The sequence below is a fragment of the Microcebus murinus genome, chromosome 7, assembly GCF_040939455.1.
Source record: "Microcebus murinus isolate Inina chromosome 7, M.murinus_Inina_mat1.0, whole genome shotgun sequence".
Lineage (NCBI taxonomy): Eukaryota > Metazoa > Chordata > Mammalia > Primates > Cheirogaleidae > Microcebus > Microcebus murinus.
Genome location: NC_134110.1, coordinates 106223753 through 106238164, shown reverse-complemented (window position 1 = coordinate 106238164; position 14412 = coordinate 106223753). Strand labels below are relative to the sequence as shown.

The 14412-nt window shown below is 41.3% G+C and overlaps 1 protein-coding gene across 2 annotated transcripts; it reads right to left on the bottom strand.

Annotated features, from left to right (window-relative positions):
- Window positions 1–2312: 2312 nt before the first annotated feature.
- Window positions 2313–12424, bottom strand: CLXN (calaxin). Of its 2 annotated transcripts, XM_020288773.2 has the most exons (7): window positions 12249–12424; window positions 10504–10662; window positions 8262–8366; window positions 7483–7634; window positions 6580–6684; window positions 3607–3686; window positions 2313–3479 (listed from the first exon to the last, which is right to left on the bottom strand). In XM_020288773.2, the coding sequence occupies exons 1-6, from the start codon at window positions 12304–12306 to the stop codon at window positions 3627–3629; spliced, it is 639 nt and encodes a 212-aa protein (XP_020144362.1). In that variant the 5' UTR covers window positions 12307–12424; the 3' UTR covers window positions 2313–3479; window positions 3607–3626. The 2 variants fall into 2 exon arrangements, with proteins under 2 accessions (XP_020144362.1, XP_075861433.1); XM_076005318.1 differs by having other exon boundaries at window positions 2313–3686.
- Between the last annotated feature and the right edge of the window lie 1988 nt (window positions 12425–14412).

Genomic DNA, 14412 nt, shown 5'->3' with positions numbered 1-14412 from the left:
AACAATGATGAAGGAAATTAAACAAAATACAGATAAATGGAAAGACATCTCATATACATGGATTGGAAGAATTTATATCATTAAAATGTCCACACTACATAAATTGATCTACAGACTCAATACAGTTTCTCTCAAAATCCGAATGACATTCTTTCTATGAAAGTTGAAAAAATAATTCTAAAATTCATATGGAATCACACAAAAGACTCTAAATAGGCAAAGTAATCTTGGACAAGAGGAACAAATCTGGGAGTATCACATTTCCTGATTTCAAAGCTATAAGAATCAACACACATTGGTACTGATAAAAACAAACATAGACAGATGGAACAGAATACAGAGCCCCAAATCAATCAGGGCATCTATGGTCAACTGATCTTCAACAAACGTGCCTAGAATACACAATAGGGAAAGGGGAGTCTCCTTAATAAATGGTGTTGGGAAAACTAGATATCTGCATTAGAACAATGAAATTGGACCCTTATCTCATATCATATATAAAAATTAATCAAAATGGATTAAATACATGACCTGAAACTATAAACACATTAGAATAAAACATATTAGGGGAAAAGCTCCATGACTTTGGTCTAGGCAATGATTTTTTGGTTATGATGCCAAAAGCACGGACAACAAAAGCAAAAACAAATAGGATTGAATCAAATTGAACAACAACAACAAACACAGCAAAGAAAAGGAAACCATTATGAAAATATTAATATATGAAAATCATATATCTGATAAGTGGTTAATGACTAAAATATATAAGAACTCATATAACTCAACAGTAAAAAACCAACCAAACAAAGAACAATCCCCCAGCACACAAAACAAAACTCTGAAAAAAACCTGACTAAAAATGGGCAAAGGACCTGACTACACATTTTTCAGAGATATACCAATGGCCAATAGGTATATGCAAAAGTGCTCAATGTCAATAATCATCAGGGAAAGGCAAATCATCACAGTAAGATAATAACCTCTTAGAATGGCTATTACCAAAAAGACAAAAGATATTATAACAAGTGCTGGCAGGGTGGAGAAGAGGGAACCCTGAACACTGTTGGTGGGAACACAAATCGGCACAGCTATTATGGAAAACAGTATAGATGCTCCTCAAAATTTAAACCTAGGCCGGGTGTGGTGGCTCATGCCTGTGATCCTAGCACTCTGGGAGGCCAGGCGGGCAGATTGCTCGAGGTCAGGAGTTCGAAACCAGCCTGAGCAAGAGCAAGAGCAAGACCCCGTCTCTACTATAAATAGAAAGAAATTAATTGGCCAACTAATATATATATAGAAAAAATTAGCTGGGCATGGTGGCGCATGCCTGTAGTCCCAGCTACTCGGGAGGCTGAGGTAGTAGAATCGCTTGAGCCCAGGAGTTTGAGGTTGCTGTGAGCTAGGCTGACACCACGGCACTCACTCTAGCCTGGGCAACAAAGCGAGACTCTGTCTCAAAAAAAAAAAAATAAAACTAGAACTACCATATGACCTAGTAATCCCACTTCTAGGTATACATCCAAAGGAAATGAAATCATATCACAAAGAGATATCTGTAACCCTATGTTTATTGCAGTGTCACGCACAGTACACATAATATGGAAGCAACCTAAATGTCAATGGGTGAATGGATCAAGTATGAAATATATACCTAATATATACACACATATATGCATGTGTGTGCATATGCATTCCATATACGTACATACAAACACATAATGGAATATTATTCACCCTTTAAAAAGAGGGAAATTACGTCATTTCTAGCAACATGGATGAACCTGGGGGATATTATGGTAAGTGAAATAAGCCAGACAGAAAAAACAAATACTGCATGATTTCACTTATATGAGGGATCCAAAATACTGAAACTTACAGCAACAGAGAGTAGAATGGTAGTTGCCAGGGGCTGAGAGGAGGAGAGAATTGGGAGATGTTGGCAAAGACAAAGTTACAGTTATGCAAGATGAATAATTTCTGAAGACACAATGAACAGCAATGTGACTACAGTTAACAATACTGTATTATATACTTTGAATTTGCTAATAGGGTAGATCACACATACAACAAAATGGTAACTACATGAGGTGATGTATGTGTTAATTAATTTGATTGTGTTATTTCACAGTGTATAGGTATATCAAAACATCAAATATATACAAATTTAAATTGTCAGTTACTCTCAAATAAAAACAAAAACTTAAAATCATTGTGCGTTGCATTATTTACACCTACTGCAGATTGAAAAATTGTGTGAAAGTCCACCTCTATAAGAATCTAAAATTTAAAGGAGACACTTGCACAGTAAAATATTTTTGTTTTATTTCATGCAAGTATTTATTTTATATATTAGTAACAGTCCAGTTTTTACACAATATACTCTTTTACTTAAACTTGAAAATGCATATGTAGTAAAAAGGAGATTTTATCCCTAGTAAGTAGCCTCTAAGCACGTTCATATATGGATAGCATAGACACTGTAAACGCTTCTCTCGGGTGCTTGCCGTGTGTACTAAGAAGGCAGAAAGCAGTGCACACAAACCTAACTAGGCTCCATCTTTCCCATGCTCCACACAATGCCTGCAAACACTAGAGAGCTGAATGCAGGCAGAAGCCAGGTCTGTCTGCAGGTGTTCACAGCCATTCCCTGATAAGGGAGTGCACAAGGAGAATCCCAGATGGGATTCTTCCATCCTTCCATCCATCCATCTATCCTTTCATCCTCCCTTCTATCCATCTGTACTTCTCCCATCCTGGGGGAGTGCAGGGAGGGGACGAAGACACTGTGGTGCACCGAGGTGGACGTGGAGGGACCCAGGGAGCCAGGTGGGGCTCTGCCAACCCATGGCAAAGCAGGGCGCAGGGGCTGTCTGGAGCAACTCGAGATGAGCTGAAAGCTGAGTCTACGCATTATTCATTTACCCTGAGAAACAGGGAGCATACTCTTCCTGTGCTCACCTGCCTTTTGTATTTATCCTGTGGCCCTTTTCAGGTTTCACTCCAATCCACGGTGTATGTGGAGGCCCCTCACATGCTGAAGACTAACTGCTGTGGCAGACGCAAAGGTGTGTGCGGGCAGCGCCCTGCCCACAGATGCTCACAGTCTGGGAGGGTTGCTGAGGCAGAGCCTCAAATAGTAATATACGTCATATTAAAAGAGGCCCCATGTGTCTTTAATCTCTCTGGTTCTCCCTCAATGCCTAGCAGAAAGGTGTTTCTATGCTAAATGCCAGTATTACTATTCTTTTGATGCCATCTTATTTATTGTTTCAAAGGAAATCCAGTAGTTTCGATGATTTTTCCACTTCTTTCTCACATGAAGAACATTTGTCTTAATAATTCATGATTATTAAGCACACAGCTTGTGCTTCGAGAGATAATCCATGATAAAATGTCTCTAGCAATGTTAGCCTGTCTCGCCGAACCCAACATCTAACAAGGAACTTCTTGTCTTCCATCTGTTTTACTCACACCTTACACTAGAGTTAAATAAGATATGTAAGTGCACTACCCCCCCCCCCACCACACACACACAAATTCAGCATCATTTTTCTGGGCTAAGTAGAAAAACTAAACAGTAGCATATGTGCCTCCTGTTTTCCTTACTTGAGATAATACAGCAATGTTCACATATCATTGAAGTCATGTGGATCCTTGAATACTTGGGCTTCGAATTCCATCTGGCTCTGTAAAATAAAAGTGCTCAACTCAGTACAGATTTCCGCAAAACGTTCTGTGTTATCTCCTGAGTGTGTGCAGAAGTGGGGCAGCTGGCGGAGAGCAGGTGTGGAGAATTCCCGGTGCTCAAGCACGACGCTGCACTCACAGATCCCGTCGGTGCTGACTACACTCCAAACACAGTGCTTGCTCTGGGGCCACAAAGATGGACAAGGCCACTCAGCTTCCCACGAGTGCCCTGCCCGATGGTGGAGACTGGCCCAAGACTGGCGGGCATATGGCAGGGACGGCACGCGTGGGCTCTGGGAGTCCAGGAGGGCGGGGCAGGGCATGGCAGGCCCCAGCAAGGAAGCACGTGCTCCACAGAGCAGAAGCCAGACTGAAAGCTGGGGCAAGGAAGGGATGTGGTCTGGGAAGATAAGAATCCAAGAGGGCTCATGGGATTTACTAATGAGGAAGGCAGGGGGACCTTGGCAACAGCAGATTCAGGGATGGACAAGGAGAAATGACAGTAGTGCAGATTTTCAATGTGGACAATTCTCTCAAGAAATTTGACTATGAGAAGGAAAGCCACTGGACAGGAGTAGCTGTGGAATTGAGGAAAGTTCTCTCCCTTTTCCTTTCCCTGTTTCCCTTTCCCTTCCCTTCCCTTTCCTTTCCTCTTGCCTTCCTGCCTTCCTTTCTTCCTTCATCTTTCCCTCTCTCTCTCATTTCCTTTCCTTTCTGCCTGCCTGTCTTCCCTCCTTCCTATTGTTTTGTTTTTCAGATGGGACAGTTTTAAATCTTTTAAAACTCTAATGAGAATATTTTTCTAGAGAGGGAAGAAGTTGAAAATGTGTGGTAAATATAAAAGTAAATGATGAAATGGTTCCTGAGGAGATGGAGGGAGACAGATCCAGAATTACCCATCCAGCAAGTTCTGAGATCCATCCATCCATCCATTCATCCTTCCATCCATCCATCTTTCCATCCTTTCTTCCACCCATCCTTCCTTCCTTCCTTTCTATCCTTCCATCTATCCACCCATCCCTCCTTCTATCCTTCCTTTCTTCCATCTATCCACCCATCCACCCACCCTTCCATCCATCCATCCATCCATCCATCTATCAGTTACTAGGCACCTACCAAGTGCTACACACAGGATTATAGGGAAACAATGAAAAAAGGACCAAGTTCCCAGCCTCAGGTGAGCTTGTATCTATGTAGTGAGACAGACAGCAAGTAAATGAGCAAATGTATCTTAAGTAATAAGAAGAGCTGCTAAGAGGAGAAAGCAGAGCTAAGGGATGAAGAGGGAGGAGCAGCTAAGATGGTCAAGACGAGGCTCTGTGAGTAAGTGGCATTTGAGCAGAGAGAGATGCTGTGGGAACCTGAGGCACACAATGGTCCAGGGAAAGGACTTCTGGGCAGAGGTGACAGCAAGTGGGAAGGTGTGGAAGGAGGCCCACCAGACAGCCGCTGCACCTCCAGCAGCAGGAGAGAAAGGGCAATCGAGCGTTGGAGATGTGGTTGGAGAGTGAGCAAGGCCTGTCGCATCAGCTTCAGAACCACAGGGAGGCTTGGAGCAAGAGAGGGGCATGATAGCATTTGCATTTTAAATGTCCTGGATATTGTAGAGAAAAATCAGCAGGGGACAACAGTGGACTGGAGAAAACTAATGATCTAGGCTAGGTGAGAGATGACGGCGGCTTGATTTAGGGTGGTGGCTAACGGATCTGTAGGGAAGAGGTTATGTTCAGAGATACATGTTAGAGGAGCAGGCAATGGTACTACAAGAAAGAAATTAAAGATGGGCTCTGGTTTTTGATTGAACAACTGTGTGTATGTAGTTGCCATTTATTGAGACTGGTGGAGGGGCAAGTTTTGAGGGGAAATCAAGAGTTTGTTGAGAACATCTAAGTGGACATGTTGAGCAGGCAGCTGGAGATATAACTGGAGCCTGGGGAAATGGTAATATTTATATATCACATCATTCCATCTGCTTCTGAACCATCTGCTTCAAATCCTCCAGGGAGGCCTCATCACCTTCAAGAAAGCCCAGGCTCGGAGCCCACAGGGCGTGGTCCTCCTGTGCACCGCAGACACGCTTCCAGTACCGACTCACTCGCAACACTGGCTGGATCTCTTCCTCTCTCTCTCACCCTCTTTTCTCTTTTTTACAGATGTCATTCCTTTTGCTCAGATTATTTTTCCACTTTTGACCTGGCTATTTTGTCCTTTGAAACCCAGTTCTCCCGATAAGCCTTGCTGTCCCACCAGCCATGCCCTAGTCATTCCACACAGCTGGTTCAGAGCCCTTGCTCCCGACACTCCACATTTGTCTCTGACTCTGGCACCAGCACGCCCAAGGCACTCCACTAATTAGTGAGTGACCTTGCACAAGTTGCCTAAACTCTCTGAGCCCCAGTTTACTGAGGACAATAATACTATCTACTTCATAGGGTTGTCAGGGGGCTTAAATGAGGCAATCTGGAGCATACTGCTTACAACATTGCCTGGCATAGATGAAGCACCATACAAGTCATTAAATATCATCATAATATTTATCATACTCTTGCATAATTATTTTCATGTTTGTTGCCCCTGGAAAATATGAGCCCTTGAGCAAAGCCGTTGAGCTTTTCGTCTGTGCTTCTGGCACACATTGAGCCCCATTAACTGTTTCTGCATGAATGAATGTGTTAACGAATGAAAACAGCATTGGGCTACCATAAATAGTGCTATGAAACGAACTAGTAGGTTCCTCTTCAGCGGGCTTTCTGTATTTAGAAGGTATTCCCCGTAAGTGAACAGAGTTCAACTGATCCACCACACACCAAACAGAAAACTTCTGGATCGTTTATCCTAGGTTATGTCCTAGGTTATGTTTTGGTTACCGTTCAGTGACAGTCACATCAGTACCTTTGGATCAGGTAGACATGGTCCAAAAGCTTCCAGTAGAAGGGTCTCTTCTCTCACAGCTTGTTCATAGTCTGCAAAAGACAGCTTCCCGTCATGGTCATAATCCTGCAGGTGACCAGCAACATGTCAGTCAACACATAAAGTACTTAAGAAAAACACATACTCTTTTCATAGTGAAGTGTTAATAGAGAAATGGTGCTAGAAAAATAAGAGATTAGATAGTGAAATTGAAGAGAATTTTTAATATTATTATAATACAGAGCACAATTCAAGTGTTTTATTTAACCAAACAGGAAACTTACTAAATAAATTTTAATTTCAATTTTTATTTCTTATCCATATCTGGCTTATAAACTTCAATATAAAACTCTAAAAGAACAAAAGACATTCTATAAAAAAGTCATCTGCACTCGAATGTTTATAGCAACAAAATTCACAATTGCAAAGATGTGGAAACAACCCAAGTGCCCATCAATATATCAGCTGATTAATAAAACGTGGTATATGTATACCATGGAGTACTATTCAGCTATAAGAAACAATGGTGATGTAGCACTTCTTGTATTTTCCTGGATAGAGCTGGAACCCACTCTACTAAATGAAATATTCCAAGAATGGAAAAATAAGCACCACATGTGCTCACCATCAAATTGGTTTTAACTGATCAACACTTAAGTGGACACATAGGAATAACATTTGTCAGGTGTCAGGCAGGTGGGAGGAGGGAGGAGGGGATGGGTGTATACATACATAATGAGTGAGATGTGCACCGTCTGGGGGATGGACATGCTTGAAGCTCTGACTGGGGGGGAGGGCAACATAGGTAACCTAAACATTTGTACCCCCATAATATGCTGAAATAAAAATTAAAAAAATAAAATAAAATAAATTACCCATGATTACCATTTTCTTAAGTGTTATTTCGACCAAATCTTTAATTCCTTCATCAGGGTCTTCTTCAGATGGCTGTTTGAGAAGGCTGTTCTTCAACATGTGAAACATTTCCTCCTTTGAAATGAATCCATCACCATTCAAATCAAACACTTCAAAGCAATCTTTTTTAAAAAATGAAAAATTGTGAATTTGATACTATAAGGTAGCACTTTCTCTGATAAAGTTTCATGTCCAAATTCTATCTTGTTGATACCCTATTGACTCGGCAGACCTTGGTGCAACCCAATCAGTAAACGCTAACGCTAAGTAGGTGAATGCATTCAACAGCCCTCAGAAATGTGTCCTTACACTCGGCTCCCAAAAAGCATACCAAGGAACAATAACTTGAGCGTTTGTATCTTGAAACTCTTGGAAAGCTGACTGAAATACGGCTCTTAAACAGAGTTCATTGGAATTAACTAAGAATTAAGACTCAAATGTTCTTCAGTTTTATGGTTACAATTCAAGTAATGAAATATGTAAAATCCTTAATATGTACATAATTAGCATGTTCAGTAACTCATATGCAGTCTTCCTTGGCATGAATTACTCATTAGAATCACTTGATTTTTGTTTTTATTAACATTCTTTCATCCCTTACTGACATGAATGAAAGAGGCTAACAGGCATTCAAACCAACCAACCAAGGAACCCACCTTCCCATTTCACTGGCTGTGTTGGAGGACACTGACTTAAGTGCTCTAAGTATGTTAGTTGTGATGTACAAGCAGGATAACCTGCAATCTTACATTTCATTTTTTCTTCCAAAGATCCTCGAAGAAACAGTGATAATCCGCAAACCCACTCCGTTACATTTACACAGCCATCATTGTCTTTATCAAAACCTCGGAATACTAAAGAGAGAGAGGTACCATGTAATCTTTGTGCTGCATTTTAATTCTCAGTAAGGTATCTACATTGGCATTACTTGCTTTTAAAATTCAGAGAAAACTTCAGGATCATATGATTCTATGTTCTTATTTGACAAAAGGGAAACTAAGACATCATAACATCAGGAAACTCCTTTATTTAAACACTCAAATTTTCTCTTTGTGTTTTGTGGGAACAGAGAAAGTTCTGAATGAATAAATATATTACTCACTAATTAATTAATAATATGTTGGTATAAATATGTTAATTATATTAATCAGATATGTTAATATAAAATATGATATTTTGTCAATATATTTTTGTTACTCAAAAAAGTTAATGTCATTACATGATGCATATAATTATATCTTAACTTCTATTGAAATATTTTCTTTGATGTAAGGAAATTTAAATGTCCTTTTTTTTTTTTACTTTTAAAAGATGATTTTTATTCAATCAAGTCATTGCACTTGGTCATTTTATTGCTACAGGAAAACAAGGCCATTAAATTATTAATACTTCTCATTTTTTGATTTAAATGATTGTCTCATTCTGCTCATACATTTCAAGTTTAAGTGCACACATAAAATGTTTATCAAAAACTCTAGAAAGCACTTGGATTTTTTTTTCTGTGATCACAATAAGGAGCATAAAATAGAGAATCATCTGTTACACAAGGCCTATTCTCTCTTTACATCTTCAGACTTAAATTCTGTAAAGAGTTAACTGTTTTACAATAAAACGGAAGCTCAGTGGTCACACAAAAAATAACATTGAAATACAATTAGGAAATTAAGTAATATTGTGTGTTTCAAAGGATAGAAAACCAGAACTATAGATTCACTAATAATTTGGCAATAATTCAGATTCCATGCTGTTCACCTTTAGTCTGTTATTTATACTCACATGTAGAAAAAAATTACCCCTAAATAAAAGCTATTATTATATATCATTTTGTGATATGAACTTCAAGAATAGAAATGGGCCGGGCGCTGTGGCTCACGCCTGTAATCCTAGCTCTTGGGAGGCCGAGGCGGGCGGATTGCTCAAGGTCAGGAGTTCAAAACCAGCCTGAGCAAGAGCGAGACCCCGTCTCTACTATAAATAGAAAGAAATCAATTGGCCAACTGATATATATATATATAAAATTAGCCGGGCATGGTGGCGCATGCCTGTAGTCCCAGCTTTTCGGGAGGCTGAGGCAGAAGGATCACTCGAGCCCAGGAGTTTGAGGTTGCTGTGAGCTAGGCTGACGCCACGGCACTCACTCTAGCCTGGACAACAAAGCGAGACTCTGTCTCAAAAAAAAAAAAGAATAGAAATGAATAAAAGTTCCCATATCAAGATTGCTAGAATAAAGGAATTTTTCCCTTTAAGTTCATTTGGTTTTATTTTCTTTACTATTTTGTCAAGGGCAGAAAAATATACAAGGTACTTCAATTACTTTTCTATTCTGACTGAGGAGTACACAAACAAAACATTTTAAATGTATTTCAGTACTCATGACCATTCTGATATTCAAAATACATTTTCATAGAATGGATGAATTAGTCATTTCTTCAGAGTCACTTATGAAGAGTTGAACATTTTTAAATGTTATATCTATAGGTAATATGTCTAGAAACACAGGTGGGCTTACTTAAAATTTTTAAATTTGAAATTATTTTATTTGCAAAAAAATAGGTTTTAAGCTTTATTATAGCAAATGAGTGTCAGACTTTGAGTACCAATCATCATGCTTTCATTTTTTGTTTTGAACCACTAAACCAGTATTCTCCCTTTATATTTTAATCTTATAATAAATGTCCTTTTAAAACTATTCTATTAAATATTTATTATTATGTTTACTAAGTAGAAATTGACATGTTTGTGATTTTATGATAAAAACATATAAGTAAGTGAAGAGAACCTAGTTATTCAATATGATTTTGTTCTCTTCTAAATACACAAAAAAGAGAGGATATTACTTTGTTGTCTATGAACTTTGCAAAGTTAAATTTTCATATTCATGTGAAATTGGGAAGGTAGTCATTAAGCTTCCTAAGAAGAATATGTCCAAGTTCCAAACTTTTTATTAGTTGTGGCTGCATTTGTCTGATTTGAATCTTGTATATCTCTTACCTCTGTCCATTATCATGTCATCAGTCATTCCAAATGTCACATGCAGGATGTTTCGAAATGCATTACGATCTAGTCCAATGGTTGTTCCTTGCCGCTCTACGCCTTCTCCCACCAAATTATAAAATAACTTTATAAGACAATTCACTTCAAATGTATTAACTGTGAAAGAATAAAAGTAAGATATAACAAAAAATGCATTTTTCGTCTTTAAGTCCTAACTTAAATTTTGCATTAATGAGGTTACAGAGAAACAACATCAAAGACATCAAATATGTAATTGTTAATAGAAAACTCTCCTGTTTTAAGCTTCATGATTCTTAGGTTAGTAGAAGATGGCTAAAGCTACATTAACCACTAAAATAAAAGAAGTAGCATTCCCTACAGACAGGAGTTGCCATGTTTAGAACAAAAGAAGATAATATTAGCCCAGTTACTAGAATAATGATTGTGGTGTCAGATCTTAAACTCTACAAGGCTGGTAGAAATATGATTAGAAGTAATAATGGTAAGTTTTAAGAATGGTAACTTTCTTTCTCAGCATTTTGATTATAGGTATTTATGAGATTTACAGTGTACTCTTTCCCTGGAAATAGATACCAGGCTCATGAAAACTAGGTAACAATTTTCATTGCACTTTAGCCTTAATGAATTCATAAGCCAGATTTTGGAAATCAGGATGACTTACTTTCCAATAAAGAAGCTTTTAAGCATAGTGGAGCACCCAATATGGGTCATCTTGAGAATTATGTAAAAATTAACATGCGATTATTCAGAAGTTGTTTTGGAGAAAGGAATTTTTTATTTAAACAGTATATACATACACAATACTGGCCCATATACATAATCGCATAAAGGGTGGTGGTTATAAACACTGAGTTAATTATTTGTGTCCCAATCCCTATTTGAGATATGTAAGTGAAAGGGTTGTTGCCTGGTCTTCAGAACATAAAGGTGAGTCTAAATATAGGCAGAAAATGGGGATAATTTTGTTATAAAACCAGATAAAATTATGGTTGAGTATTTTTAAAACAAAAGGACAAAACCTGTGCACATATAACAGAAGACAGAACATAAGAATGGAGAAATCACACTTCATCCTAAAAGGTCAGGACAAGCTCGAGCGTGATTCTGGTTTTGAGAACCACATTTCCAGAGAAACATTGAAACTATGAAACGTGAGATTAGAGCAGGCACCTCGAATAAGCGCTCATGTTGTCACCTGGCCACATCTCCTTTACCTTTCAACCCCGCCAGGACCTGGCGGGTGGAAATCTAAAGTTGGGGACGGATTCTTGGCCAGGTGTTTAGCTTTGCTGAGCTCTTTGGTTTTCAAACAAATTTTCCTTGCTCTGAGACACAGACCTCTGGGCCACTTCAACTTATCTTTCCTAAAGTTGTTCAGATGTTGACGGCGTTGGTGTACGTTGGTTATTCTACTTTTCTTGGGTCCCGGTGGTTTCCAGTTTTTATTTTACACCTGTGTGAGGCTAAAACCACGTGTGTCTCGTGGGCACCTACATCACGTTTCTATAACGAGAAGCAAGTCGGTCCTGGGCGGGAGTGCGGGTAGCAGTATCAGTTCCCCAGGCCCCGGTGGGAGCCCAGCCCTGGGCAGGGGCGGAGGAGGCTGCACCCCACCGAGGCCCTGGAGGCTGGAGGCAGGCACAAGCGCGGGCCCCAGCCCCGTCGGCCGAGACCTGGGCCAGGAAGGAGCTCGGCTCGCCCAGCACCCGAGTCTTACTTACAATGCTTGCAATTTTTAGTTAAGGTGTCCGTCAACTTCTGCAGCTTCTTGCGGTTCATGGCGGGCGCTCAGGGAAGCGGCGGCGGCGCGCGGCTGCTCGACCCCGCGAGCCCCGGCGCGGGGCAGCCCGCCCGGACGCCGCCGCCCGGCGCGTGCGCGGCCCTAACAGACAGCGTGGCCATGGCAACGGCCCCGCCGGCCGCCGATTGGCTCGCAGGCAGCGGCGCGCCCAGGGGCATCCCCGCCCTACAGGCACCGTGGCCATGGCAACAGCCTGACCGCCGCTGATTGGCTCCCCGTGACTGGCGCGCACACAGTCTGGATGCGCGGCGCCGCTTGGAGGTTCCCAGCCGGCACCTTGCAGACTGCCCTGATCGCGAACGTTGAGCTTTAGTTTCCAGTGCCACTGTCTTTTGGGTTGACGGCCCCTCTGTTAGACTACAGTGTAAATCATCAACGTCTAACAATATGGGGTGCACGCTGTGTGAGGTATTGTGCAGTGTCATAACGTTTTGTGTGGTGTCGAACCTCTAGGGAAGGCTTAAGATCCGGGAGATGGGGAGGGCTTGGAGAAGCTTCACAAAATGGCAGGCGTGCTATCCACGTGATAGTTTTGCCAGCCCTTGTGCAGGAGGGTGTGAGCTTACTCTTTGGGAAGAGCCACTCTTTTTAGGTTGCCAGTCTTTGCGCTCTGATACTAGGGTAGGGAGTCTGTCAGTAGACGGTTCTATCCTCAGGGTTTTTAGTAACGTTTCTGAGAGCAAGGAGAAGTTGGAATACAGTCACAGGTTGCCTAAGGAGGGAGACATGTTCTGAGAAACGGGTCATTAGGTGACATTGCCCTTGTGCGGACATCACAGAGGGTGCTTACACCCACCTGGATGGCATGCCCTGCTATGCGCCAGGCTATCTGGCACAGCCAAATCGCTCCCGGACTACAAACCGTACAGCATGGTATGGAACTGAATACTGTGGGAAATTATAGCACAATGCCAAATATTTGTGTCTGTAAACACACATAAACAGAGAAAAGGTACAGTAAAAATACAGTATTATAATCTTAAGGGACCACTGTTGTATATGTGGTACAACGTTGATGACAATGTCATTATGCAGCACATGACTGTAGATTTTTTTATTTTTCCCTCACTCTCATCTCATTCTTGGGAGGTGGTAGCTGTCTGTGGAATCTGGGAAAAAACCACTAGCAATTTTTAAACTAGTTAAATAGGCAGTCTCCCAAATAGAAACAGGCTGACAACTAACCTTGCTTTTCTGGAAAATAGTCCAATAAAATTGATCCTTTACTGACTTGAAATACAGATTCTGCACCTGCAAAGAATAATCTGTACACTTTAGTGTGGGAGGACTTCCTGCTTTTCATAACCACAAGTGGAATACCCTCTTTGACTTAAGACAGCAATAAAATGCGCTCACTCGGCCAGGAGCACAGTTCAGTAACATACAGTATTCTCCACAGTACTTACTTGTTTAACCTCAAGGAGGAAAATGCCTTTGGAATGCAAACTAATTTATTGTATCCATCCAGGGGTCCTCAAATTATGGCCCGCGGGCCACATGCAGCCCCCCCAGGACATTTATCCCGCCTGCCGGGTGTTTTTGACATGGCTGTCTGTCCTGCTTAGCAGCCGACTCGTCCCAGGCCCACGGTGCGCATGTGTGGAATATGCGCCACACTCTCCAACGGCCCTCCAACGCTCTGAGGGACAGTGAACTGGCCCCTGTTTAAAAAGTTTGAGGACCCCTGATCTATACTGTCATCTTTAGGCTGAAGGCAGAAAATTCTTCCAATCATGGGTAACAATCCAGAATAAATTAATTCCAATATTGAGGTCTCTGCTTTTCTGTCACTGTTTTATTTGTTTGTGGGATGAAGCAGTGGAAGGGGTGGCTGTCAGGAGTTAATAAGAGAAGCCATGGTCCCCTGTGGGATGCGGGCAGGTCTGTCAAGACCCACCTGTGAGGTGGGCTGAATGCCGCCCTGCTGGTGTGTCTCAGGGCAGCCTCCATGGGCAGTGCGCACACTGCGGGCATGTCCGGGAGTCCTGGGGGACAGCAGCATACTCTGGGCACCTGCTGGGCAGTACTGACGGGGGAGCTAATTGGTTATTACTTCACGTGGTTCAGGCCTAGGGCCCATCAGC

What these genes read in the sequence shown, in the direction of transcription:
- CLXN (XM_076005318.1), bottom strand. Translation starts at nt 12,306, where the DNA reads ATGAACCGCAAGAAGCTGCAGAAGTTGACGGACACCTTAACTAAAAAT. An exon ending in TGACATGATAATGGACAGAG is followed by an intron (nt 8,367 to 10,503) that starts GTAAGAGATATA and finishes CTCTCTCTTTAG; the next exon opens with TATTCCGAGGTTTTGATAAA. An exon ending in AAATAACACTTAAGAAAATG is followed by an intron (nt 6,685 to 7,482) that starts GTAATCATGGGT and finishes GGTCACCTGCAG; the next exon opens with GATTATGACCATGACGGGAA.